Source organism: Scyliorhinus canicula, chromosome 4 (assembly GCF_902713615.1).
Source record: "Scyliorhinus canicula chromosome 4, sScyCan1.1, whole genome shotgun sequence".
NCBI classification, from domain to species: domain Eukaryota; kingdom Metazoa; phylum Chordata; class Chondrichthyes; order Carcharhiniformes; family Scyliorhinidae; genus Scyliorhinus; species Scyliorhinus canicula.
Genome location: NC_052149.1, coordinates 146,014,475 through 146,039,360, shown reverse-complemented (window position 1 = coordinate 146,039,360; position 24,886 = coordinate 146,014,475). Strand labels below are relative to the sequence as shown.

The 24,886-nt window shown below is 47.3% G+C and overlaps 1 protein-coding gene across 3 annotated transcripts in view; it reads left to right on the top strand.

Moving 5' to 3' along the window:
* Nucleotides 1-448: 448 nt before the first annotated feature.
* The window catches only part of LOC119965064 (regulator of G-protein signaling 14-like), a 97,402-nt gene continuing 72,964 nt past the window's right edge, over nt 449-24,886 (top strand). For 2 of the 3 annotated variants that reach the window (XM_038795316.1, XM_038795313.1), the window contains exon 1: nt 453-573. In XM_038795316.1, the coding sequence (XP_038651244.1) occupies nt 563-573 (11 nt within the window). In that variant the 5' untranslated portion in view covers nt 453-562. Of the gene's footprint in view, nt 574-24,886 lie in introns of all 3 variants that reach the window. The other variant, XM_038795314.1, reaches the window with a different exon arrangement.

The following is a 24,886-nucleotide window of genomic DNA, read 5'->3' as shown; positions in this document are numbered from 1 at the left end:
GAGAGGTGCTACATCTCTCCAGCTGGGGCCACTTCCAGTCACAGTCCCTCTCCTATCCACTGGCCAGGTAGTGGATGCTGCCATGTTTTGCCAGGAATCACAGAAAATGAACTCAAATAAGGCCCGATCGTTAAGATGCCAAGGCCTTCGGACTCCCCAGGGCATTCTGCACAATCTGTGGTTTGTGTTCTCTGATACACAGTGCACCCACCCCCACTCAAACTGGTCCCATTAAAATGAGAGCAAAGTATTCCATGAGAAGCTTTGTAAGCATCTTACTCAGGTAGAATATCACAGATATTGATGCAGTGCAAGCATCCAGCCCCATTCTGCATGAAGTGAAGTAAGGGTGGCTCATGGGGTGAGGTCACCACTTCCTCCTGTGGTCTGTTGCTATGACAGTCCTTCCTGAGGAAGAGTGACAGCAGTAATCTGGGTACGGAGGAATCGTTTCAGAACGATACCGGCCGTGGGTCTGCCTCTCTCTTTCCAACAAGCCTCAGTTGAAACTATCAAATGTTCTAGATGAAAGACATGGCAGGAATAACAAAACTTGCCCTCAATGGAAGGATGGTGAGTAGTTTTTGACATGTTGGATGGCTTGCAGTGTCTGGTGTTTCTGAAGTTTGCGCATTCCCTGAACTAAATGTTCTCTCATGAACACATTTTAACAGAATGGGTATGTCTCTCTGATCTTTATCTATGTTCAGCTTAAATCAACTTGGGTGTTGCCTTTCCGATGTTAATACAGACAGTCGGTGTGATTTTCAACAGCGGTGACAAAGTCACACAACTAAAAATGCAATTGTGTTGACTGCAATGCTCTTCATAATTGAATAGTTCTATTTTTAGGAGAAAGGTTTTGGCAAGGATAGATTTACCTCACCTCTGGACACGATCACCGCAGATCTCAAGACTATGGGTTGCATTTCAACTTTAGTGTTGGGCTGATAACACGTTCTTATACAAATCTTCACAATACCCCAACTAGGCAGTATCTTCACACAGCATGATGCAAACCAACATGAGGATGAAATTCCATCCACTTACAATTTTGGGGAGAAAAAACGCAGAACATGTCTTATCCCATCAACCAATTTGTTGTCTGGTATCACTGAAATTGTCCTGCAACTGTTCTGAAAACAGGTTAAATGATTCCACCTCAAGCTGATGCTCCTGTTGATAATATACTTGCCTATTCAGAGCAGTTCACCTTTGCATGACATCTCTCCAATATGGTTGATCGAATCCTGAATTTTGGCGCAGGAGTTGGAGGCTTCAAGTTTACATTCTGCTATTTGTGAGGTGTTGTGTCACATACTGTATTGCAAAATCAGAGTGGCAAGCACTTTGGCAACATTGCATTCGCACAGACAAGCCTAATTCAAATGATGGGATAGATGCTGGAAAAGATAGACGGTGCGAAAATAGTAATGAACTAATGACTGTGTATCAGGTAGGCATGCCTGCCTTACAGTCTCTATCTGTTGCTTTTACACCTTTATTCCTCAAAATAAGACGATTTTCACTGCTGGAGGTTTTTGTTTTGTTCTTGTGTGTTTGCAACGAGATTAAGGTTTTCGAATGACATTGAGGCATGAAGTATGACATGACCAAAACCCATCCAAAAGGTGGGGCACTGAGAGTATGCAGTAAGTACACCAAGAAATTTGTCAGCCCCTTTGCGGCTCCTTAACCCTTTAAACAGGATGCGGTTGGGGCTTCTGAATGAAAAGTCTCAGAGTCTGTTTGCTGCTAGTGACAGAATTAAGTAAGATGGTGCTTGCATATTTCCACAACCCGCCCCCCCCCCCCCCCCCCCATACAAGAAGAAATTGTTTCTCTGCATTTACCCTATCATCCTAAAGACCTCGATGCGATCAGCTAACATAATCTAAACTAAAGGGATATCAAACCAAATTTTGACAGCCTGTTGTTGTAATTCATGCAAATATTCCCAGTCGTGAAGAGAGACTAGAGATGTTAGAGGGTTTAAGGGGTGGTCTGAAAATAGTATTCAGTTAAGTTCAGAGTAAGGTCATGTTGATAAACTCTTTCATGTTCTGGAAAGAAAACAAGAAAACATTTTTAATTGGGATTTTCAAGAATTAAAATGTCAGTAGCTGCTGTACATCTCTGCGGAGACAGGTTTTGTCTTAATTTGGTTAGCCCAATATGTTATTACATAGCTAGGCAATGCTAGTTCTTTCAGAATTTAGATTCACTGCCTATAGCAGGCACATCACATCAACACTGACATGCCCCATCAGCAACAGGCACTGTAATCACAGTCTTTATGATCTACGAGCAGTTTTGCTCTTATGCCTCCAGTTCCTGGCCACATTGACGCAGTTGGGCATGTCATCCCTGTTTTTGGAGATGTAGCAGTACCACAGGGCAGCAGGTAGAGTTATTTTGCTGTTGGTGGTGAAGAATGAAAGTTTGCCGGGTATAGGGCCTCATTATGCTCCAGATGGGTTGGGCCTAAGTGCCTCAAAAACCACCAATTCATCTCTGGATTTGTCAGGCTGTTTCCTGATTTGAGGTAGCTGCAAGTGTTTGGAGACTCACAGCTGGCTTCAGGATTTGGCAACAAGAAAATTCAAATCAGGACTATCTTGGGCCAGATTTTAACTCCCTGTAAGTGGCTTTGAATTAGTTGAAATGGGACCCTCTTTGTTTATGAAATTCACATTGCACACGGCCAATACTTGGCTGAAGTTTGACCAGTGCATCTAAAAACTGACCCATGATTCCCATGGCAAATCAAATAACGCTTGGAAAAGAGCAGGAGTGCTGTTCCATTTAACAAATAATGGGTAGGATTTTCTGGCCTATCCCACCAGTGGGATCTTCCACCCCACTAATGGAAACCCCGCCCTCCCCCTCCCTCCGGCGGTGGGACAGGTGAGCCACGGAAAGCACCATAGACGTCAGCGGGACCAGAGGATCCTGCCAGAGGCCAATGGCCAGTTGATGCAGCTGTTGGAAAATACTCTGCGGGGGAGCAGGTGTGCTCACCTAATGAACTACAATGGTTCCACACTGCAAAACCTAGGATGGTCAGTTAGCTCAGTTGGCTGAACGGCTGGTTCATGATGCAGGGCACTTCCAACAGCACGGAGTTCCATTCCTGTACTGGCTGCGATTATCCACAAAGGTCCTGCCTTCTCAACCTCGCCCCTCGCCTGAGGTGTAGTGACCCTTAGGTTAAATCACCACAAGTCAGCTCTCATAGGAGAGAGGAGCCTATGGGACTGTGGTGACATTTTTGTCATTCAATAAATAGAACTTCAGAAAAATCACTTTAATTGTTTGGTGTGGGATCTGAGTGAAGTCAGCCAGAGGTTAATTGCTCTTCAAACTGCATCAAGCTTGGCTAAAATATATGCCCTCCATCCTGTTTTATTTTTCTTTGCCCATTCTCAGAATATGGGCATAACTGGCAAGACTGGATTCATTGTCAATCTCTCATTGTCCTGAGGAAGTTATGTTAAACCTTCTTCACAGATCCCTGGCAGCAGGATTTGTTGCACTAAAACTTGCTGAACCACTTTAGAAGGTAGTCTGGTCCATACAGTGTGTAATTCCCGTCCCACACCAATTCAGTTGGTGGAGGAGAAATGGCTGCATTTCCTATTTCAACTTTATGCTGCTGTAAATTCCACTGAGGTAATCGTTTTCTGCTTAGGCTGAAACGCCTACACAGCATCATCGATAACAAGAATAATTAAACTTGAAATAAACCCAGGTTGACAATGCTTTTCTTGTTTTGTCTGGAGTGTGGGAAACGACCATCCATATTCATTATCTAGAGGGGAATCCCAAATGTAAAAAAATTCCATCACAACAAATTAATGCGCAAGATAGCCGGTATCTCTGTTTTTGTCATCTGTGTGGTTGAGTGGGAACATCTGACCTTTTAGTATTGACTTCTATTCTTTGTCTATGCCTAATGCTTTGGGAAATTTCTACACTGCTGACTGATTGAGGCTTTAACTTCTAGCTACTGTTCCGACACGTCGTCCAAACCACATGAAGTGGATTTTGTTTTTGTGCACGTGCTTATGTCTGTGTGCATATTTCTGCCTGTATTTGTGTGTCTGAGTACATGTCCACCTGTGTGCATTTATGTGGCTGTGTGTTCATGTGCATGTCTGTATTGTCTCTGTATGTGTGTCTGTGTCTGTGCATATTTACGTGCATCTTTATGTGCCCTTATGATTCCTATCTGTGATTGGCTGAATGTGTGTGTCTGTGCATCTGTGTAAGTCTGTGTCTGTGCATATAAATATCTATCTGTGTTGCTGCTGCTTCTGTGCTTGCCTGTGCCTTTGTGGAGTGGTTACTTATCTGCAATGTTAGACCAACTGCCTCCAATGAAATTTTATCCCCCTTAAATAAGGAGACTAAAATTGTACGCAGTATTTTGCTCTGGTCTCACCAATGTCTTGTACAACTTCCCTAATTTATACACCACCAACCTTAAAATAAAGGCCAACATTCTATTTTGCTTCCTAAATACTTGCTGTACCTCCATGCTAACTTTGTGTTTTCAGGATACCCAGGTCCGTCTGTACCACTGTACCGTGAGGCGGCACGTGATACAGTGGCTAGCACTGCTGCCTCACAGCGCCAGAGACCTGTGTTCAATTCCAGCCTTGGGCAACTGTCTGTGAGGAGTTTGCCCTTTCACCCCGTGTCTGCGTGGGTTTCATCTGGGTGCTCCAGTTTCCTCCCACGATCCAACGATGTGCAGGTTAGGTGGATTGGTCAGGAGAAATTACCTCTTAGTAGCCAAAAGATTAGATGGCGTTATAGGTTTACGGGGATGGGCCATGGCCTAGTACATAGAACAGTACAGCACAGAACAGGCCCTTCGGCCCTCGATGTTGTGCCGAGCAATCATCACCCTACTCAAACCCACGTATCCACCCTATACTCGTAACCCAACAACCCCCCCCCAACCTTACTTTTTAAGGACACTACGGGCAATTTAGCATGGCCAATCCACCTAACCCACACATCTTTGGACTGTGGGAGGAAACCGGAGCACCCGGAGGAAATCCACGCACACACGGGGAGGACATGCAGACTCCACAAAGACAGTGACCCAGCCGGGAATCGAACCTGGGACCCTGGAGCTGTGAAGCATTTATGCTAACCACCATGCTACCGGGTGCTCTTTCGGAGGATGGTGCAGACCTGACGGGTCTGTATTGTATTGTATAACTCCTTCTGTATTGTAGCAATTTAATGTTTCTATTCTATAGTCTCTCTCAATTTAAATACTTTTTGTTTGCTTATTTTTCTTGCCAAGTGCATAACTTCTTATTGCTCATGTACCATGTGTTTCTGTGCTTATGTACTCCATCCTCTCAATTTGCCTTTCCACTATCTTTGTAACATCAACAAATTTGATTATAATACACTAATTCCCTTCATCTAAATTATTAATATAGACTGTAAAGGCCTCAAAACTGATTCCCATGTCACCCCACTGGTTATAGTTTGCCAATGAGAAAATGATCCATTCATCCCAACTCTGCTTTCTATTAATTAGCCAATCCTCTATTATAACATTTTTATTATAATTACAGTCCTCTGTTAATATTTTGTCCACAAAACTATGAGCTCTTATCTTGTGCAGTAACCTTTTAATGGCACTTTATTAAATGCCTGTTGGTAACTCAAATACACTATGTTCAGGACAAAGCAGTGCGCTTGATTGCTACCCCTTCCACAAACATTCAATCCCTCCACCACCATCAATGAACAGTAGCAGCTGTGAGTACCATCGACAAGATGAGCTGCAGGAACTTGCCAGGTTTCCTTAAGCAGCATCTTCTAAACCTCTGGCTACTACCATCGAGAAGGACAAAGACAGCTGATACCTGGGAACATCACCACTTGGAGGTTCCCCTCGCATGTCTCTCACCATCCTTATTTGGAAATATATTGCTGTCCTTTCACTGTCGGAGGGGTCAAAACCCTGGAATTCCTCCCCTAACAGCACTATGGGTGTACCTACACCTTAAGGACTGCAGTGGCTCAAGAAGGCAGCTCACCATCACCTTCTAAAGGGCAAATAGGGATGGGCAACAAATGCTGGCCTAAGAAGGAACACCCACATCCTGAAAATAAATTTTTAAAAATCTACTTGTCTCCCCTTGTCCACCATGCTTTTTACATCCTGAAAGAATGTTAATGAGTTTATCTAACAGACTCTGAGATGCCGGCCATCAGATCAAGGGAAATAATCGTCCTTTACTTACATTAGTTTCCTAATGCTTTTTCTCTCATGATAATGATTGTTTTAAGCTCTTCCGTGGTTCACTACAATTATTGGGATGCTTTTAATATCGTCTATTGTGAAGACAGATGCAAAATATTTGCTCAAGTCTCTGCCATTTCCTTGTTTCTGATTATTGGTTCTCCAATCATTTTATAAGTCAACAGCACTTATTTCAACTGCTCTCTTCCTTTTTTATATACTTGCAGAAGCTCTTACTGTGTGTTTTATATTTCCTGCTGGTTTAATCTCATAATGTATTTCCTTCCTCATTATTGTTTAATCATCTTTTGCTGGTTTCTAGATATTCCCAAACTTTTGGCCCACCACAAATCTTTGCAGTTTTGCACATCTTTCCTTTAAATTTGATACCAACCTTAACTTTGTTAGTTAGCCATAGATGTTTCGTCCTTCTTGTCGTGCCTTTCTTTCTCAATGGTGCATATCCTTGTTGAGCAGTATGTATCTTCTTAAATGTCAGCTGCTGCTTTCAACCATCTTCCTTTTTAATCTATTCTTCCAGGGCACTTTAGTCAAATTTGTATTCGTACCTTTGTTATTGCCTTTATTCAATTTTCGGACAATAATAATAATAACCTTTTATTGTCACAAGTATGAAGTTACTGTGAAAAGCCCCTAGTCACCACATTCCGGCACCTGTTTGGGAAAGCTGGTACGGGAATTGAATCTGCGCTGCTGGCCTTGATCTGCATGATAAACCCACTGAGCTAATCCAGCCCCCATGTTTTAGATCCAAGTTTCTCAGGCTCAAACAGAATGTGAAATGCTATCATGTTATGATCATTCTTCTGTGGAGGATCGAATACTATAATAATAACTAATCAATCCTGTCTCAGTACACATTACCCAATCTAACATGTCCTGTTCCCTAATTGATTCCAAAATGTGCTTTTCTATGAAAATGTCCCAAATACACTCCAAACAACTCATACTCAAGAATACCTTTGCAAATTTGACTTTTCCAATCTATATGAAGATCAAACTCACCCACAATTGTTGTAGTAACCTTTCTCACAGGCCCCCATGATTTATTGGTTTATACTTTGCCCCACAATGTAGCCACTATTAGGGTGCCAGTAGACTATTCCCACTCGTGACTTCTTTTCCAGGTTATTTCTTTCTCCACCTTCATCTTACCAGCCAAGGTTATTTCTCACTATTGTACACTGAACTCATCTTTTATTAATGTAGCTGCCATCTCATCTCTTTTTCTTTTCTGCCAATCCTTCTAAAAACTTCCCCGGAATCTTCAGTTCCCAGTCCTGGTCACCTTGCAACCACATTTCTGTAATGGCTAGCAGATCAAACCTGTTCTTTTCTATTTGTATCATCAATTCATCTACTTTGTTATGAATGCTATATGCATTCAGATCGATTTCCTTTAATTTTAACTGTTGCCATTTTTCCTATTCTGACTTCATTTTCTGCAGCACTCATGTTTGCATGATATGTCCCTTTCTATCACACTTTAGATCTGGTATTACTCACATCGCTATCCTGCACTACAGACATGTCCTTTCTCTTTAACTTTCTAAATTTCTCCTCACCTGAACAGCTCCTACCTCTGTGTTATTTTGCTCAAAACCCTGTCTACAGCACTTGTTATTCATTTTGCCAGGAGACTGGTCCCAGCATGCTTCAACTGAAGCCCTTCCCAAAGGAAAAGCCCCTCTTTCTTCAGTTCTAGTGCCAGTTACTCATGAATTGAAAGTCATTACCCCCAGAAAATTCTTTGAGCCGCACATTGATAGGATTACAATGGATATACTGCATTCGGCTCAACCAGTCTGTGACGGTGTTTATATTCCCCTTGAACTTTATCCCTTTTTCCTCATTTAAATCTCTCATATACCATCTCTTGCCATCTCCCTCATATGCCTCTCTAGCTTCCCCTTAAATGTATCTATAACATTTGTTTAACCACTCCCTGTGGTAATGAGTTCCGTATTTTTACCACACTTTAGCTCAGAGAGTTTTTTCTGAATTCCCTATCGTATTTCCAGGTGGTTATCCTATATTCAACGCCTCTAGTTATGCTGTTCCCCACATGAAGAAACATTCTTTCCACCAAGTTTGTTAAACACTTCCATAATTTTAAAGGACTGTATCAGGTCACTTCTCGGCCATCTTTTTTCAACGGCAAAGCGACCTAACCTATCATTTCTCTCCAGATATATATACCCATGCATTTCTGGTATCATTGCTGCAAATTATTACATTCTCCAGTGCCTCAATATCTTTCTTTTGTAATAAGAAGACTAGAAATGCACACGGTACTCCAAATGTGATCCAGACATGTTTCAATAGGGTTTAGTATAACATCGCTCCTTTCAATTCAAACAATTTTGGAATAGAGCCTAGTGCTTGATTTTTAAAAAACTGATAACGTATGGTGCAACCTCTGGTGAATGGCGCATTTGTACTCCGTGATCCCTTTATTTCTCTACCCTTTGTATACTTGCACCTTCCAGGTAATAAGTGACTGTGGTGGTACGACTAGGAGGTTTACGGTACCTATCTGCCATTGGTGCAGAGCACTCGCTGCCCATTGGCTCAGGTCGATCATGGGCCTCTCTGCTGATTGGTTGAGGCTAGTCATGTGACTGCTCACCCATTGGCCGAGAGGCAAGTAGTCCCGCCTACGAGGCGGGGTATAAGAACCCGTAGGACCCGGCAGTCGGCCTTTCTCTGTAAGTCGATTGCCGAGCACACAACTAGTTGATTAAAGCCTGATATATGGAACTTCTTCACGACCCGAGTCCAATTGATGGTACATCAGTGACACTGCTAATCTTCCTACCAAAATGTTTCACAACACTTATCTGTGTTAAACTTAATTTGCCAATTTCTTGCTCATTCTGCATGTTTATTAATGTCCTCCTGTAATTTGTTGCAGTACTGATTATTTCCAGTTCTCCCTTTTATTTCAGACGCTGTGTAGACATTTAAGCTCACATGTAATTGGATTTCCTCTCATTTTATGTTTAACCATATTTTAGACCCATCTTAGCTCTTACCATCAAATGTCCTCCCATACATTATTCTTTTCAAACTTCTCCTTCCTTGTTTAGTTTTCATTTATGGTTCTTGGAGATCAATCTCCCCACTCCCACCCCCCTCCCTCACCCACACACACACATACACACACTACTAGTTTATAAACTTTGCCATATCCCCATTTATTCTTTCCGTTATGACATGGGACTCATCCCTATTCAGGTGGAGCCCTTCTCATCAGTATGGCTCCTTCCTGTTTGGGAACTGGTCCAGTGTCCAAGAAAATGAAAACTCAATTTTCTCATATCATCCCATTATCCACCGGTAATCCTCCTACTCTATCTGCTCCTTTGCCAAGTTCCACTTGGCTCAGGCAATAATATACAGGTTATTACACGACAGGTTCTGCTTTTTAATTTCGAGCCTACTCCTTGATGCTTTTTCATCAGGACTAGGTTACCTATGTGATCTATGTTACCTGTGGTTACCTATGCCATTTGTTGCAGCATCGATTACAACTGGACCTACTCCCTTCCTTTACACAACATCCTCCAGCCACTATGAGCTATCTCTTACTCTTACAATGACTCAGTAACACAGCCTTCAGGATTCTCATTCCTGACTGTTGATGATGCTATCTCTTGTTGCAGAGAATGCTATCCATCACTCTAATTGTGGAGTCCCCTCATATTGTCCTATTTTTATCCTGTTCCTCCCCATCTTAGACAGCTTTTGAGCAATGTTGCCTTAGTTTAAATTGTGACTGTCCTCCCTGCAGTCTTACTCCTTCTCCCAACAGGTCGTGAATACATTGTACCTGTGGGACAAGACCAATAATGTGTGATCTTCTTCTTAGGGGCAGCAGGGTAGCATGGTGGTTAGCATAAATGCTTCACAGCTCCAGGGTCCCGGGTTCGATTCCCGGTTGGGTCACTGTCTGTGTGGAGTCTGCACGTCCTCCCCCTGTGTGCGTGGGTTTCCTCCTGGTGCTCCGGTTTCCTCCCACAGTCCAAAGATGTGCGGGTTAGGTGGATTGGCCATGCTAAATTGCTCGTAGTGTCCTAATAAAAAAAGTAAGGTTGTTGGGTTACGGGTACAGGGTGGATACGTGGGTTTGATTTGGGTGATCATGGCTCGGCACAACATTGAGGGCCGAAGGGCCTGGCCTGTTCTGTGCTGTACTGTTCTATGTTCTATGTTAAAACCTTCCTAAATCCCTGCTATTCTGCTCCCTATCAGTCCCATCCTCCTTTCCTGAATCTGTATTTTTCTTTGGGGTGTGAATATAGTCTGGATAAAACTCCTTCCACTCCGTCGTATGTCGGAGTCTCTCCAACTTCTGAGCTGGAGGGATTCAAGATGGCGACGTCATTGGGGAACCTCAGGACAATCTCGCCGACCACAAACTTCAACATTCTGAAGTGGAGACCACAAATCTGCTCTGCTATATCTCAAACAAGCTGTATTTATTTGTTTAATTAATTAATGTTTTATTAGATGATTATTTGTACTTATATAAAGTACCTTCACGACTGAAACTGCAAATTTTATGCAATACACATATTTTCCAGGAGCTAATAAAGTCTCCTCAAAACTCATCAACCAATCATCTGCCTGTTTACTTGATTAATGCCTCTGGACTCTACATCTCTGGTGTCGATGTCTCCCACTCTCTCTCTCTAAGACCACTTCTTGTTCTGTAAAAGACCAAGACTGCAACTCTTCCCTCATTGCGTTAAATTCCCTTACTCACCAAATTTCCTGAGTTAAGTAAGATCTGGGTATTAACAGGGTGGATGTAGTGAGGATGTTTCCTCTTGTGGGACAATCTAGATCTGGGGCGGCACTGTGTGCAAATAAGGTTTAGCTCTTTCAAGACAAAGGTGAGGGGAAATATTTTATCTCGGAGACTCGTGAGACTCCGGAACTCTCTTCCTCAAATGACAGTGGGTGAAGAGCCTTTGAATATTTTTAAGGCAGAGCTAGATAGATTCTCGATTAACAAGGGGGTGAAAGGTTATCGGCAGGCAGGAATGTGGAGTTGAAGTTACAAGTAAATCAGTTATGATCTTATTGAATGGCGGAGCAGGTTCGAGGAGCCGAGAGGCCTACTCCTGTTCCTAATTCATATGTCCATATGTTAGTATGTATGATCGTATTTCTGCAAGTAAGCAAGTGCTCTGATGAAGCATTCAACTCTTGTATTTTATCTACCCTACGCCAGTTTGCTTGTAAAGTCAATGAAGTTCTTTTAAAATGCAGCTACTGTTATCATGTGGGCAAAACCCACCACCAATTAAATGCACCCATGGGGCAGTGAAAGGACATAACTCTCTCCCCCCCTGAGGGCTGTACTTATCTGTGCGCCCCTGGAGAGGGGCAGGGGTCTGTTAACCAGCTCCCCATTGATCCAGACCTGTTGTAAACTCCGCCCATTTGATATCATGTCAGTGGGGAGGGGGATGGGGGGGGAAATTATCTAATGTGGGGGAATAGTGCAATGGGAAAGCCCACTAATTAGATGTAAATGTATGGTAACGGGGTTCCTGACCTTTCATGGCAGGAACCCCATTACGTCATTAGCGGGAAATCCCACTGGCGTAAAAGCCGTTTGGGGACACTTGTTGGATTCTTCTCCTCCACTGGCTTTCCCGCCTGCAGAAAACAGCACTGGAGAATCCCGGCCAATGAATAAAACAATTTTTTAACAGCTCCTTGGAGCAGTGTCATGGAGATCTCAATTGCTGGAGACTCTAGGAAACTCCGAGAAGGATATTATTGAGGGATAACAGGACATAGAGGAAATCGTCCCCGCTCTCCCTTGTAAAAGTAGCTGATGGACCTTTTACATTCAGCTGAGCAGCCTTGTTTTGCCATCTCATATAAAGTAGGCTTGTGTGTCTTAAATAGAGAGACACCTGGGTCACCCAAGTGAAGATCCGACTGCCAATGAGCGAATCGATGACCAGAAGGAGGTGCTAATTAGTTTTGCTGTAATGCTAGAGTTGTCAAACATTGTTTAACACTCTGTTGAAATCAGAACATTTGGGGGAGGGGGGGGGGGGGGGACTTTCTGAGCCCCCGTGGTGTGTTTCTCAGCAGCAGGAGGTGGACTGACTTTGGCTGGCAGAGGGACCTTTTTACAAAATTCATTTACAGGATGTGGCCGTCGCTGGTTCGGCCAGCATTTATTGCCTATCCCTAGTTGCCCTTCAGAAGGTAGTGTTGAATTGCCTTCTTGAACCGCTGCTGTCCATGTGGTGTCGGTACACCCACTGTGCTGTAAGGGAGGGCATTCCAAGATGTTGCCCCAGCGATAGTGAAGGAACGGTGATACATTTCCAAGTCAGGGTGGTGAGTGACTTGGAGGGGAACCTCCAGGTAGTGGGGCTCCCAGGTATCTGATGTTCTTGTCCTTATGAATGGTAGCGGTCGTGGGCTTCGAAGGTGCTGTCTAAGGAACATTGGTGAGTTACTGCAGTGCATCTTGTAGATGGTACACACAGCTGCCACTGTTCTTCAGTGGTGGAGGATTTGACTGTTTGTGGAAGGTGGAGCAATCAAGTGGGCTGCTTTGTCCTGGATGGTGTTGAGTGTTGTTGGAGCTGCACTCATCCAAGCAAGTGGAGAATTTTCCATTACACTCCTGACTTGTGCCTTGTAGGTGGTGGACAGGTTTTGATGGAGTCACAAGGTGAGTTACAAGGGTCACGAGGATTCTTCGCCTTTGGCGTGCTCTGGTAGCCACAGTACTAATATGGCTAGTCCAGTTCAGTTTCTGATCAATGGTAACCCCCAGGATGTTGATAGAATCATAGAATCCCTACAGTGCAAAATGAGGCCATTCGGCCCATTGAGTATGCACCAACCCTCTGAAAGAGCACCCTACCTAGACCCACTCCCCCAGCCCTATGCCCGTAACCCCGTAACCTTTTAAAAAATTTGATCGTGGGACATGGTCGTCATAGTCTGTGCCAGTATTTATTGCCCATTCCTGAGGGGGCATTTAAGACTCAATCACATTGCTGTAGGCCTGGAGTCACATGTAGGCCAGACCAGGTAAGGATGACAGACGTCCTTACCCAAGTTGGTGAACCAGATGGGGTTTTACGACAATTTCATAGTCATCATTAGACTTTGAATTGCAGAGTTTTTTATTGAATTCAAATTTCACCATCTCTTAAATAGAGAGACACCTGGTTCACCCAAGTGAAGATCCGACTGCCGATGAGCGAATCGATGGCCAGGGGGAGGCGCTAATTAGTTTTGCTGTAATGTCAGGGTTGTCAAACCTTGGTTAACACTCTGTTGAAATCAGAACCTTTGAGGGGAAATTCGAGCCCCCCCCCCCCCCCCCCCCCCCCCCCCCCTCCCCCTGTGTCTGGGTCAATGTCGGGGTGGTCCGTCCGGATTCATTCCTTTTTTGAATTTTCTTGCTGGTTGAATACAACTGAGTGGCTTGCTAGGCCACTTCAGTCGGTCTGGAGTCACATGTAGGCCAGGTCAGGTCAGGCAAGGATCGCAGATTTCCTTTCCCTAAGGACATTAGTGAACCAGATTGGTTTTCACGACAATCGACAATGGTTTCATGGTCATCATCAGACTTTTAATCCCAGATATTTTGTTGAGTTTGAATTCGACCACCTGCCATTGTAGGATTTAAATCGGGTCCCCAGATCATTACCCTGGTCCCTGGATTACTAGACAAGCAACAATACCACTATGTCACTGCCTCCCATGGTCCTGCCATTGTAAATAGGTTTTCCCATTGTATCCACCCCCTCCCACCCCCGCTGCCAGGGATTTGCAACACTTTTGCCAGAAAATGGCAGCAATGGCTGTACTAATGTCTTAAATGGGCACTGTGCCAGTGTATTGAAGGGCAGTTTCATTTCCTTTGTCATTAGTGCTTTGTAGAAAGATTGAGTGACTGTTTGGATTTCCCTTCTCGCTTCACAGGGAAATCCCCTGATATACGATATAAATAAAAATAATTTTGACTCAAGTCAGAGCTGCTTTGCGGCTTAACATGACACCCGACTTTATTTCCATTAAAGTCCAGGGACAATTAAGGAATGAGGATTTGCGCCCACGGTTTATGAACCCACGGCTGACTCAATAGTTGGTGTGCTACCACAGAGCAAAGGTGGATTCCAGAAGCCTCTCGGTAATAGACATGCGCTAGGATTTCTGGGTAGAACCAAAATGGAAGCGAGTCATGTGGATGTTGAAGGCAGTGAAATTAGTGATGGCAAATTTGTGGGAAATGAGGGTACATTCTGTATTTGTCAGTTGGACAAAATTACAGACCAGCATACATTTAGATCAAGGTCGTTGACAGAATCAAGGCCCAAGGTCGCTAAACGCAAGATACATAAGATGCAGAATAATTTGCCGTTATCAGTGTTTGGTGGTTGGCAGAATTTCTCAGCTCCCTATTAAGCTTTGGGTCACGCGTGTTCAAAAGGATGAGGGGTCTTGCCAGAATAGATAGGGAGAAACTGCTCCCATCGACTGGAGGGTCGAGGGCCAGAGGAGACGGATTGAAGGTGGATAGAACCAATGGTGACATGAAGAATAACAGAAACTGCTGGAAATATTCTGTCTGTCAGCATCTGTAGAGAGAGGGGGAGACAAATAGTCAAAGTTTCAACTCGATGATCGTTCATCAGAACCGGGAAAAGTTAGAGACATAATAGAGTTTGTGCAGGAGGTCCTTGGGGAATGTGGGATAGGCTTTCACAGCCCCTCCCGTCCAGCAGGATATTCCGATCCCACTGAAGTAAACGTCAAGTTAAATGGCGGCCCGCACCCGCCTGGGGGGAGACGCACTGTTACGGGAGCCGTGAAATCTTTGCCGCCGGGGTGTGTGGAAGACAGGAGAGAGTGGATGACTGGGCGGCGCGGTAGCACAGTGGTTAGCACTGTTGTTTCACAGGCACCCGGTTTCGATTCCCGCTTGGGTCACTGTATGTGTGGAGTATGCACATTCTCCTCCTGTGTGCGTGGGTTTCCTCCGGGTGCTCCGGATTCCTCCCACAATCCAAAGATGTGCAGGGTAGGTGGATTGGCCATGCTAAATTGCCCCTTAGTGTCCAAATGTTAGGTGGTTTACGGGGAGAGGGTGGAGGTGTGTGTTTAAGTAGGGTGCTCTTTCAAGGCCCGGTGTAGACTCGATGGGCCGAATGACCTCCTCCTCCACTGTAAATTCCATGATCTATGATCTATTATCACGGGGCCAAAGGGAATGGCGATGGGGCAAAAAAAGAAACAAAGAAACGAAAGACGTGCCTGGAGCAGGTGTGATGCTGAGACTGAAAGAAAATACGTAAGAGGAAAAACCGAAACAAGCAAAGAAAATGGGGATGAGTGAAGGGAGCAGGGATTATGGTCTGAAATTATTGAACTCTCAGCATTCCAGAAGGCTGTGGAGTGCTTCACTGAACAATGGACAACACCTCACATTTCCACCAGGAACTTTACAGGCTTCTGAACTCAACTTTGAATTCAACAATTTCAGATCATAATCTCTGCCCCGTCCCCCCCCGCACTCGTCCCCATTTCCTTTGCTTGTTTTGTTTTTTACTTATTTGTTTCTGTCAGTCGCAGCTGCACACCTGCTCCAGGCACATTTTTTGCTTCTTTGTTTCTTTCCTTTCCCTATTCCCTTTAGCCCTATGAGACTAGCTCCCCTGCCATTCAGTCTCTCCGGTCTTATCACAGACATTCCTCTCTCCATGGTTGATGAGCGTATCTGCTAAATATTTCCAGCATTTTCCGTTTTCATTCCGTATTCCAGCGTCCACGTTTGTCTGATTTTCGATCGGTGACAGAACATTTTCGTGCATTTGACGGTTCAGGAAATGGAATGCATTGCCTGAGAATGTGGTGGTGGCAGATTCAGTCGTCTGAAGAGTCATTCAATTGTCTGAAGAGAAAAGAAAAACTGCAGGGCTTCAAGGAAAAGGGCAGGAGAGCGGGACCGGCTGCATTGTGCTTCCAGAGAGATAGAATGAACACAATGGGCTGAATGGCCTCCTGTGCTGTAATCATTTTATGATTTAAGGAGACCAGCTGGAGTCAGGAGCGCAGGTCAGGGAGGACAACAGGAGCTTTAGGTTGGGGAGGGCCTACACTGTGGATCGTGAAACCAGCAACTGGCAGGGGGTCCATCAGGACAACAATGTGAGTCGGGGTGGGGATGAATTTTGCATGGGGAGGGGGAGGGTGGCCTGGACCCCACTACCCTATGTACAAGGCAGGGGAGAACCCACCTCCACACTGCCGGCTCGCGAAGCAGCCATTTTACAGCCTTTCGGCTGTTAATTGGCTTGAGGCGAGCTTTTTGCTCCTCCTATCTGCCCTCCCCCCCCCCCACCCCAATTGGGGGGAAGCTTCACCTCCAAAAGCTTCCAGCAGCTCATGTCCCACCAGCACCACTGGGAGGAGGAATGGAGTGGCCACAGCTGGAATTGTCGGCAGACCCCTGAGCGAGAGGAGTCACCGAGCCGGGTTTACAGTTATAGATGGATCATTTATATCTGAAATATTAAACTCTGTTTCTCTCTCATCAGACCTGCTTAGTTTTTCCAGCATTTTCTGTTCTTATTTCAGATTTCCAGCATCCGTAGCATTTTGCTTTTATTTACAGCAAAGTCCAAGGTCTCACTGGGACCAGGTTATGACAAGTGCCACAAAGAGGAGGCATTTCCTCGTTGCTTTTGATATACCATCAATTCAGACACGAGCTGTAGAGTGAGTCCAAAACTTTGGCTTTAATGAGCTAGATGTTAGCCCTGTAGTCGACTTACACAGAATGGCCGACTGCCAGGTGCGATGGTACTTATACCCCTCCCCGTGGGAGGAGCCACCAGCCTCTCGTCAGCCAATTGGCAGAGAGGCACATGACCAGCCAGAGCCAATGAGCAGCGAGTTCTCTGCCCCATAAGTAGCACACCTCTTAAGGTGCTGCAAGGTCTGCTAGCCATACCACCACAGCTTGGCCACAGTGCGGCCCTGAACACTTAGCGCTCCACGGGGAAAACCTTCAGCGGATGAAGGAGGCGCTCTTAATTCACTGTTCATCGGCCACTTAAGGGCTTACCATAACCCACATGGTCCCCTGCTGCAGGTAAAATACACACGGGTATGAATGGGGGAGAGTAGGCGCATGCACAGGGCCGCTGCCAAGGGGCACAATTTTCTGCCCTTACTTGACAACCCATCCCCAGTGGATTCCAGTCAGGGTGTCGGCCTTTGGGTAAAGGGACCAGTGAAAGTTGTAGCTTCAGATGAGTCGACTAACAGGTCGCCATTTACTGCCCTGGAAAAGCTCAAAGGAAGAAGTCAAGTCTCACTATGGAACACAACACATTGTCTGTCAATGATGATATCAGGCTCGATTTTAACTCTGAGTAAGTGAATGGATTTTAAGTGAGTTAAAATTGGGCCTGACAGGGCGGTATGGTGGCGCAGTGATTAGCACTGCTGCCTCATGATGCCAAGGACCTGGTTCGATCCCAGCCCCTGGTCACTATCCGTGTTGAGTTTGCATGTTCTCTCCGTGTCTGTGTGGGTCGCACCCCTACAACCCAAAGATGTGCAGGGTAGGTGGATCGGCCACACTAAATTGCCCCTTAATTGACAAATAAACTAAAAACAAAAAGTCTGACTTAATCGTAGACTCTTTACCTCAGTCAGCACCAAGGCCCATCGATCCTGTAAGCTAATTACTGCTAGGGCTGCCAGGATTGGCCTGCAGTCCCCAGCAATTGAAGATCAATCTCCAGGTGTGTGTAACACTGGAGAAAAATCACTGGGACATTTGAAAAGATTGTTTTCTTTGCATTTTCTTTGAGCATTTTCTTTTCCAGCCATAAAGAAATATTGAAAATTAGGGGAAAAGACTGTTTGGCTGACAGTCAAACATCATCCGACAGGGTAATGTGTCTTTTTTGCTTTCCAATTGGTGTAGCAAGTCTGTGCTTGGCGAAGATGAATGTGTCAGTCCACTAATGGCTGGAGAAGGATGCAGGGGGGAGGGGACACACATTTACCCATTAAACATCTTTCCCAACTGAAGTGAATGGAGGTCAAAATCAGAAGGGATGTTTGATCCAATGTTCAGACTCAAAATTACTGCCTGTTACGTTCCGAGTTTTAAAATGCACACCATTGACAGGTTCCTGTGCTAACAGAACCTTGCAAACAAATACGTTGGGAAATATGTAACACCAAATATCAGCTTGATTTTATTTCCATGATCTCTGTTTTTCTCTTTAATTTAACCTGTTCCTCAAACTTCCCTTCTGTTCTTTCTGCTCCCCCACCACCCCCCAGCCCCTCCACCATTTCCGCTCACTCTAAAACGCTGACATTTCAATCTTTCTTCAGTTTTCATGAAAGGTCAGTTCGACCTGAAATGTAAACTCTCCACAGGCATTACCTGACCTGCTGATTCCTGCAACATTTTGGTTTTGCTTTTATTTCAGATTTCCAGCTTCCGCAGAGTTTTGCTTTTCGTTCTCAGCTTTGTGTCCATTTTGTCTCCTCCCCTCTCAAAAGTGGCGACGTGAGCAGGTTCCCTTTGACTGGCTATAAAAACCCCGGGGGCGCGATTCTCTGCACCCCACGCCGGGTGAGAGAATCGCGGGAGGGCCGGGCAAATCACGCCACGCCGCCATGGCAGCCCCGCGATTCTCCCACCCCCCCCCCCCCCCAAAATGGCGTGTCGCGTTTTTCGACAGGCCACTCGGAGAATTGCCGCTCGCCGTTTCTCACGGCGACCGGCGATTTTCCAGTCCGGATGGGCCGCGCAGCCTGCCGAACCGGACCGGTTCATGCCGCCGCCAACCACACCTGGCCGCTGCCAACGTGAACAGCACACGACCGGTAAGTGTGGGGCCTGTGGGGGGCGGAGGGAGGATCGAGCACCACGGGCTTGCTCAGGAGATGTCTGGTCCTCGATCGGTGCCCAACGATTGTCGGGCCGGCATCTCTAAAAGACGCACTCTTTTCCCTCCGCCGCCCCGCAAGATCAAGCCACCATGTCTTGCGGGGCAGCGGAGCGGAAGACGGCAACCGTGCATGCGCGGCTGACGTCACTTAGGCGCCGCCGGCCGCGTCATTCCCGCGCGCCGCTTTGACGCAAGCGTCAAGGCCCGGCGCCCGAGATTCACGCGCCGCTGCTCCTAGCCCCCTGGGGGGGGGGGGGGGGGGGGGGGAATAGGGGGCGAGGAGAGGCCTCCGACGCCAGAGTGAAACACTCCGGGTTTCACTCCGGCGTCGGCTGTTTGTCTCCCGATGGGAGAATTCCGCCCCCCGGTGTCTCGGTGCGCTGCCCATTCATCAGGTTGTAAACTGGGACAGAGCATGTCAGCAGGAAGGACTGAACCTTATTTTATTACACTGAAGTTTCAGAGATGTACCTCCGCATCAAGCCAGATCACCTGCAGCTGCATCCTCAAGCAGACAACGCCCAAAACGACTTTGAACATTGGCTAGCCTGATTTGAAGCGTACATCAGGTCTGCGCCAGACACAATTCCAGAAGCACAGAAGCTCCAGATTCTTTACACGCGCTGAGCTCCAACGTCTTTCCACTCATCCAGGGCGCGCCGACCTACGCAGAGGCCATGGCGGTACTGAAGAAAAACTACGCTCAGTGGACTAACAAAATCTACGCCACACACCTCCTCTCCACACAGCGCCAACTTCCCGGCGAGTCATTGGAAGATTTCTGGCGTGCCCTTCTCGTCCTAGTTGGAGTCTGTGACTGTCAGGCCGTTTCGGCCATGGAACACTCGAATTTGATGATGCGACACGTATTTGTTACGGGCATAGGGTCTGACCATATCCGCCTGCGCTTCTTAGAAGCGGCGATCAAAAAACTAGTGCTCTCATTTACGGTCGCATCACGCAACATTCAGGCCTACGCCCCTGACCGCGCGGCCCACCCCTCCTGTGCATTGTGGACTCCGCAGACGGCCAACCCATCATGGACCCCATCAGCGACCGCCCTCAGCCAACCCCACGCCTGTGCCGCGCGGCAGCCAACCAACCCTGGGGGGCCCAAATGCTACTCCTGTGGGCAGTCAAAACACCCCCGACAGCGCTGCCCGGCGTGGAACGCCCTCTGCAAGGCCTGTGGCAAGAAGGGACATTTCGTTGTAGAGAGCCAGGCCCGCTCAATCGCCGCTATTGTCCCGGCACCCCCCACTTGCGGCCAGTGGGCGCCGCCATCTTCCCCTCCTCGGACCACGTGCGGCCAGTGGATACCGCAATCTTGCTCGACTCGCAACACGTGCGGCCCGTGGGCGCCGCCATCTTGTTCCTCCTTGGACCAGCGGGCGCCGCCATCTTGCCTTCCTCACGACACGTGCAGCCCCAGAGCGCCGCCATCTTGTCTCCCCTACGACACGTGCGGCTCATGGGCGCCGCCATCTTGCCTGACTCACCCCTGCCCGTCGGGCACCTCATTAGGCCGCTCATCGCCAGCAACCACCAACGACCAGCCGCGTCTCGCCTCAGTCAGTATTGACCAGTCTCGACCACACAACCTCGCGACTGCTTCAACTAAAGTGAAGGTCAACGGACATGAGATCTCCTGCCTGCTGGACTCCGGGAGCACTGAGAGCTTCATTCACCCCGATACAGTAAGGTGCTGCTCCCTCGCGGTACACCCCGCTAACCAGAGAATCTCCCTGGCCTCCGGATCCTACTCCGTGGCGATCCGGGGGTACTGCATTGCCACTTTCACTGTACAGGGCATGGAGTTCAGCGGCTTCCGCCTCTACATCCTCCCCAACCTCTGCGCTGCCCTGCTCCTCGGCCTGGACTTCCAGTGCAACCTCCAGAGCCCAACCCTGAAACTCGGCTGGCCCCTACCACCCCTTACTGTGTGCGGCCTCACGACTCTTAAGGTCGACGCACCTTCCCTTTTTGCAAACCTAACCCCGGATTGCAAACACGTCGCCACCAGGAGCAGATGGTACAGTTCCCGGGACAAGACCTTCATCAGGTCTGAAGTTCAGTGGCTACTTCGGGAAGGCATCATCGAAGCCAGCAACAGCCCCTGGAGAGCCCAAGTGGTAGTGGTCAAAACTGGGGAGAAAACTGGGATGGTCGTTGACTACAGTCAGACCATCAAGCGGTACACGCAGCTCGACGCGTACCCCCTCCCACACATATCTGATATGATCAATCAGATTGCACAGTACCAGGTATTCTCGACAGTGGACCTGAAATCTGCCTACCACCAGCTCCCCATCCGCAAGGCGGACCGCCCATACACTGCGTTCGAAGCAGACGGCTGCCTTTACCACTTCCTTAGGGTTCCCTTTGGCGTCACCAACAGGGTCTCGGTCTTCCAACGGGAGATGGACCAAATGGTTGACCGGTACGGACTGCGGGCCACATTCCCGTATCTGGACAATGTCACCATCTACGGCCACGATCAGCAGGACCATGACGCCAGCCTTGCCAAATTTCTCCACACCACCACTCTCCTCAATCTCACGTATAACAAGGAGAAGTGTGTGTTCAGCACGAACCACTTAGCCATCCTCGGCTATGTGGTCCAGAATGGAGTTCTGGGTCCCGACCCTGAGCGCATGCGCACCCTCATGGAACCCCCCTCCCCCACTGCCCCAAGGCCCTCAAACGATGCCTGGGGTTCTTTTCGTATTACGCCCAGTGGGTCCCAAACTATGCAGACAAGGCCCGCCCACTCATCCAATCCTCTAATTTCCCATTGATGGTCGAGGCTCACAAGGCCTTCAACCGTATCAAGGCCGACATCGTCAAGGCCGCGATGCACGCGGTCGACGAGACATTACCATTCCAAGTGGAGAGCGTTGCACCAGACGTCGCTCTGGCCGCCACCCTCAACCAGGCAGGTAGGCCCGTGGCATTCTTTTACCGCACCCTTCATGCCTCCGAAATTCGGCACTCCTCCGTCGAAAAGGAGGCCCAAGCCATCGTAGAAGCTGTGCAGCATTGGAGGCATTATCTGGCTGGCAGGAGATTCACTCTCCTCACTGACCAACGGTCGGTTGCCTTTATGTTTAATAACACACAGCGGGGCAAGATCAAAAATGATAAAATCTTGAGGTGGAGGATCAAGCTCGCCACCTACAACTACGAGATTTTGTATCGCCCCGGTAAGCTCAACGAGCCCCCCCGATGCCCTATCCCGAGGTACATGTGCCAGCGCACAAGTGGACTGACTCCGGACCCTGCACGACGATCTCTGTCACCCAGGGGTCAGCCGGTTTTACCATTTCATCAAGGCCCGTAATCTGCCCTACTCCATCGAGGAATTCAGGGCTATCACCAGAGACTGCCAGGTCTGCGCGGAGTGTAAACCGCGCTTTTACCGGTCAGACTGTGCGCGCCTGGTGAAGGCCTCCCGTCCCTTTGAACGCCTCAGCGTGGACTTCAAAGGAACCCCCCCCCCCCTCCACCGCCCGCAACACTTACTTCCTCTGTGTGGTCGATGAATATTCCCGATTCCCCTTTGCCGTCCCATGCCCCGACATGACGTCTGCCACCATCATCAAGGCCCTCAACACCATCTTCGCTCTGTTCGGTTTCCCCGCCAAGTCCACAACGACCGGGGATCCTCACTCATGAGCGATGAGCTGTGCCAGTACCTGCTCATTGCCTCGAGCAGAATGACCAGCGACAACCCCAGGGGAAACAGGCAGGTAGAGAAGGAGAATGGGACGGTCTGAAGGGCCGTCCAGCTGGCCCTACAGTCCAGAAATCTCCCGGCCTACCGCTGGCAGGAGGTCCCCCCCCGACGCACTTGACTCCATTTGGTTGCTCCTGTGCACCGTGACTAATGAAACCTCCCATGAATGTCTATTTGCCTTCCCCACAAAGTCCATCTTCGGGGTATCGCTCCCAACATGGCTGGCAGCTCCAGGACCCGTTCTCCTCCGTAGACACGTTCTACTCCACAAGATGGACCCGTTGGTTGAAAGGGTACAGCTACTTCCCGCCAATCCGCAGTACGCTTACGTAGCATACCCTGACTGCCGCAAAGCCACAGTTTCCCTCAGGGACCTGGCACCAGCTGGTTCCCCATACACCCCCTCCTCTGACCCGGCACCACCCTTCCTTCCCCCAGCGCACCCCATTGCAGCCCCCGCTCCGGGACATTCCGTCCTCCCATTGCCCTCACCCAGGGATGAAGAGGATTTCGACACACTCCCGGAGTCACCGAAGACCAAACCGCCGCCGGAGTCGCCACCAGCACTATGGCGCTCTCGACGACAGATTAAGGCACCGGACCGCCTGAATTTGTAATATTATCTGTACTTTTAAAACACAATTTCCTAGTTCTCCACCACCCCTGCTAGACTCATTTTTTTAACGGGGCGAATGTGGACGTCACCACTGATGTATATATTGTATATAGAGGATGTTGATATAGGTGCTTTACGGTAAGGCCCCTGTACTACAGGTACGAGGGTAGATGCCTGCCTGCTGGCTCCGCCCAGTAGGCAGCGTATAAATATGTGTGCTCCCCGTACAGCAGCCATTTTGTCAGCTGCTGTAGGAGGCCACACATCTCAGTGTAATAAAGCCTTGATTACATCCTACTCTCGTCTTTGTATAATTGATAGTCCATCACTCTGGCATTCCCACCCTAAAACCTGGTGCGCCTTCACCTATCTCCTACAAGATGCTTCTTAAAATCTACCTCTTTGACCAGCTTTGGGTCATAGCACTGTAATAATACATCCTTTTGTGACGAGATGTCAATGTTTGATTGATCACGCTCTTGTGAACTGTCTTGTGTTATGGGCCAGGGTTTAGAGAACCACAAAGTGTAGCATGGAGTTCACCTGACCCACAACTTTTAATAGATTGTGGTATGGGGAGCACACGGTCCACTCTACAGGTGTGGTACAGCAGAAATGGAAATGTATTTTTTAAAGCAAAACAATGTTTATTCTATGAACTCAAGTTAACCTTTTAAAACATACAGTGAACATCTTAGCAATCATTAATTCAAATACAACCCCCAAAGTATACAACACTAAGTAATCCGTAAGCTGTCCTTTTAACATCTAGAAGACTTAAAAAAAAACTTTAAACAGAAGCACATCAGGTTAAAGTCACTAATGTTATTAGTTTTAAATCACCAGGAATGATTTACTGTCTTTAGATTACAGAAGAGACCTTCTAACTGTGACTGCAGCTATCCAGCTCTTAAAACAAAACTAAAACAAACCCTGCAGCAAACAGCCTAAAATGAAAGTAAGAAGCTGACAGACAGCCCAGTTCCACCCACACTCTGACGAATAAACACACATTTCTTAAAGGTAGATTTCTTAAACACACATTTCTTAAAGGTACTCTTACATGACACTTGTGACATTTTGCTTTATTAATGGTGTTATGTAAATACAATATGTTGCTGTTGTCACTTTTATGACAACAAAACTCCATCTTTTCCAATCTTTCTTTGCATTTGTATTTTGTCAAAACAGCCAACATCCTACTGAATCTGTGTTGGACCTTTCTCTCTGAGTTGTCCCTTTCTCTTGATGTCACACTGCTGCCTCAC